Genomic DNA, 3,656 nt, shown 5'->3' with positions numbered 1-3,656 from the left:
TCTCCGGTCGCGGAACGTTGCGTTCAAAGCGCAGATCGCCAAGGAGCTGCTTGCCACGGTCTGGCCGCTCCTCGAGTCGCGCCAGATCAAGCCCATCATCTACAAGACGTTTCCGCTGTCGGAGGCCACGGCGGCGCACCAGCTCATGGAGTCGAGCGACCACGTGGGCAAAATCATGCTTCAAATTGTCTAATCAATCCGTTTTTGTCATGTTCTGGCTAACGCAAAAGACGCGTGTCGCGTTCAGAGGCATGGGCTTGGACGAACCGATTCGCTTTGCGAGCTACTCGCTCGACGACGACGATCGAATCGAGTTTACGCGTCTTACAACCACTGCGCTTTTCGTCAACTTGAACTGCAGCCACGTGGACGTGACGCGGGCTAGGGTCTGGTCGCCTCGATCACGCGTGCACCCAGGTAAGTATGTGTTGCAATGCGTGTCTAGCAGCGTGGACAGGACCTTTCGTCGTCGCTGGCGCAAAAAGAGCGTACGATGCTATGCCGGCAGTACACCAGCGCATGTCTATCGCCCCGTAGCATCCAACCGACCCGCCGGCTGGCGTCGAAGCGCCGGCTTGTACGTTCAAACAAGTGCGAATCGTGTAGTACTAGTATAGAGCAGAAACGAGAACTAGCAAAAATTAGATATATTGGTCGACGGATTTCGTGGGGACAGCGCCGTCCGCGCATGTGTCTTTTTCTAAGCGTACTAGTACGTCTCTACTTGAGGTCCGAGACATACGAGAGGTCGAGCATGATGGGCTCTTTCGGCGGCGGGATATGCGTCACCGTGCTCATGACCGTGGACGCGGTCGAGGCCGACGGCGATGGCCGCAGCACCGCGTTGCCGTTGGGTGTGTTGGGCACGAAGAACGCGCCTGTCTTGAGGTTGAGCGGCGTGTTGCCGGGATCCGAGCTCGTCGTGCTCATAGACATCTTGTGGTGCTCTTCGTTGGCGCGGATCGTGCGGAAGACCTGCGTGCGGCGCTCGGTCTGGATCGTCATCATCATGTTGCGCGCGGCTTGAAAGTGGCGGCCCACGGAGGAGGACCCAATCCACTTGGAGGTCTTGCCGCGGGCTTGGATGTCGTAGACCATGAAACAGTCGAGCGTCTCGACGCCGTGCTGGGCTTCCATGACAACCAGCCCCGAGTTGACGACACTGCAGCGAAGGTACCCGTTGGTGTCGCCAAAGTCGGGGCACAACGGGTGCTCAATCGAATGCACGCAGCGCGCCCAGCCCGTCCGGCCGTTGTCGTCCTGGAAGAGCGTGCAGAATTCAAGGAGGCAGAGGTCCCGGCAGCGCGTGAACGCCCCAAAGAGCGAAGGCTGGTCGAGGGCTTTCCAGCGAATGCCGAGGAACTTGTGCGGGTTCTTCCGGCTCGGCGGATGGATCTCGAGCACGAGCTCCGTGTCGGCGCAGCACTGCGTGCGCTTGAACTTGGCCGTGTCCCCCCGGTCGGCAATGTAGTAGTTCATGACCTCTTGGATCGTGCCCTTCATCTGTTGGTGCTCCATCTCAAAGACGGACCCGTTCTTCTCCTTCTCGGCCTTGAGCGTGTTTTGGCCGCGGGAGAGGCTAAGCACCTTGGCCGTCGCGATGAGCTGAACGAGGGCGTCTTGGGCAATCGCCATGAGGCGGTCGTATTCTTCGGGGCCGACCACGTACGGCGGCGGAAACTCGGGGCGCGACGTCTTCTTCGGACCCATCTTTCGGTAATGTGTCGACCTGTTGGAAAGGTAAAGTGAGCGCCTCTACCGAAGTTGCCGTTGGCAATGCCGTGGCTGCGCTTCGATGGACGTCTGTAATTAGCCTGTAACTGGAGGCCATATGGCGGGTACATGTCAGAGGTGCACTGTCTACGCACGTGTGGAATCCTCACCACATCGGTTTTGTATGGGCAGGCGATTGAAGGATCAGAGACGCTGGCTCTTGATGCGGTGCGTGGTACGTGCTTGTCCACGCTCACTTGGCCGTACATGTAATACCCTTGCAGCAAGAACCAACGCTCTCCAGCAAAAGAAAGGCAGACGAATCGCCGCACGTCGCAGCAAACGACCGATCTCGCTGCGATGGCCATCAATGCACGATGCGATACACGGGGCCAAGCAGCAGGTCCAGGGACACGGCGTGATACAATGCATGCCGCAGATGCTAGGAGGAGAGGGGGCGCGGCAGAAGCGCGCGCCGATCATTGGCAACAACATGCTTGGCGCCAAGTGATCGCTTTTCTCCTCCATTCCTTTGCGCGTCACGGACCGCCGCAGGATCTCTACGGTTACCACGTGGCACGCTTGAGGCGTCTACCAAGGTACAGAAGTCCCACGAGTGGCTCCGATCAACTATTTTGAAGCGATAATGTTGCCAGAACAATCAGAACGTCGGACACGCTTTCGTAGTCGTCTTCAAGTCGCTACGGCCACAACGTTGAAGAACATTGGTTTCTACACAAATCGAGTAGCCGCCACGGGGAGGAGCGACGACGCATGAGCTGCAAGACGCAACAACGACCTTGTTCTCTGCGCGCACGGCGGCATAACGTTGTTACGTCGTGATCGCTGGCGGCTACGAACGATCGTCCAGGTCATTCATCATGCACGACAAGTGCACGACTGTGATATGTGAGCAACGACGGAGCTCGGACGATCGAAAGAAATCCCACCAGTCGTCGTGCACTGGTCTGAGAAAAAGCAAGTCCGCCCTCAAGAGGAGTGGGGGCTGGGCACTATTGGAACTACCGGAAACGCCAGCTTGAATGACAATGAGAATGTGTCGAACAGGAAATATTAATACGCCAAAACAAAACAACTCGACCAGGTGCAACAAGAGCATTCAACCTTTATCAACATCAGACCGACCACGCGACATTTCGCGTCGGTTGCCAAGCCAATGACTTCCATCAGCCCGCGAGTTCAAGTGAGCATCCCCCGGGTGCTGCGGCTCCAGGTCGGTCCACGGTCGCATTCAAGCGGAACCCCGCAACACGGGTCTGGCTCACGACCGCGAACGCTGCTGGCCGATCAAGTAGCTTGACGATGGACCACATAGAAAAATAGACCCATGGTGGTAATCCCGGTAATAAAGCGCCTGACAAGAATGTGTCCAAATAGAAAGATTGATATTTTCATATATACGGTAAAGAGGATGGTTCGCGTTTATCTCCACAATCGCCCTGGCTCAAGTGCAACAAGAATGCACATTGCACAGATCAGTGAAAGCGGCAGCCCTTCTTCCAAACCGCCAGACCAATGGCGAGCTACATTTTTGTTCATATTTTGTCCAAGACGAGATCTGACTCGATGTGGTGCTCTCTTGGCCTTCTGTCCTTCTGTCTTCTTGCTGATCTTCTCGCGAAAACCTCTTCCATTGCTTCCAGCGTTCTCTGTTCAGGAGATGACTGTCTTCAGAAAAAATACCGGTAGTCGCCCAGTGTGGCCTCTCTGAAGCTCCCCTTGTTTGAAATAGACTACAAACACGGAAAACCATCGCCTGTCGACGGCGTTGCATCAACATGCATGGTCACTCGGCAGCCCCCGCCGTCACCAGCCAGCCATTTGAAGCCCCCCCGCCACACGCCCGTCAATGGCAGCCGAGTTCTCTTGAGGTTCAACGAGCCATCCTCGACGTTCGAAGATTTCGCAGCCGCGTGCATGGC

General features: G+C 56.6%; 2 protein-coding genes across 2 annotated transcripts; one reads left to right on the top strand and one right to left on the bottom strand.

Annotated features, from left to right (window-relative positions):
- SPRG_17254 (hypothetical protein) lies at positions 1 to 193 on the top strand (the record flags this gene model as incomplete). Its single annotated transcript, XM_012356604.1, has 1 exon — positions 1 to 193. A coding segment is annotated over one exon (193 nt), but the record flags the coding sequence as incomplete, so codon positions are not given.
- A 460-nt stretch (positions 194 to 653) lies between these two features.
- On the bottom strand, positions 654 to 1,710 carry SPRG_17253 (hypothetical protein; the record flags this gene model as incomplete). The annotated part of the gene is made up of 1 exon (XM_012356603.1): positions 654 to 1,710. One exon carries the CDS (start codon positions 1,708 to 1,710, stop codon positions 721 to 723), a length of 990 nt encoding a protein of 329 aa, XP_012211993.1. The 3' UTR covers positions 654 to 720.
- Positions 1,711 to 3,656: the final 1,946 nt, after the last annotated feature.

This window comes from Saprolegnia parasitica, assembly GCF_000151545.1.
Source record: "Saprolegnia parasitica CBS 223.65 unplaced genomic scaffold supercont2.519, whole genome shotgun sequence".
NCBI classification, from domain to species: domain Eukaryota; phylum Oomycota; class Saprolegniomycetes; order Saprolegniales; family Saprolegniaceae; genus Saprolegnia; species Saprolegnia parasitica.
Note: the sequence above shows the minus strand (reverse complement) of the source record. Positions and strands in the feature narration are given on the sequence as shown.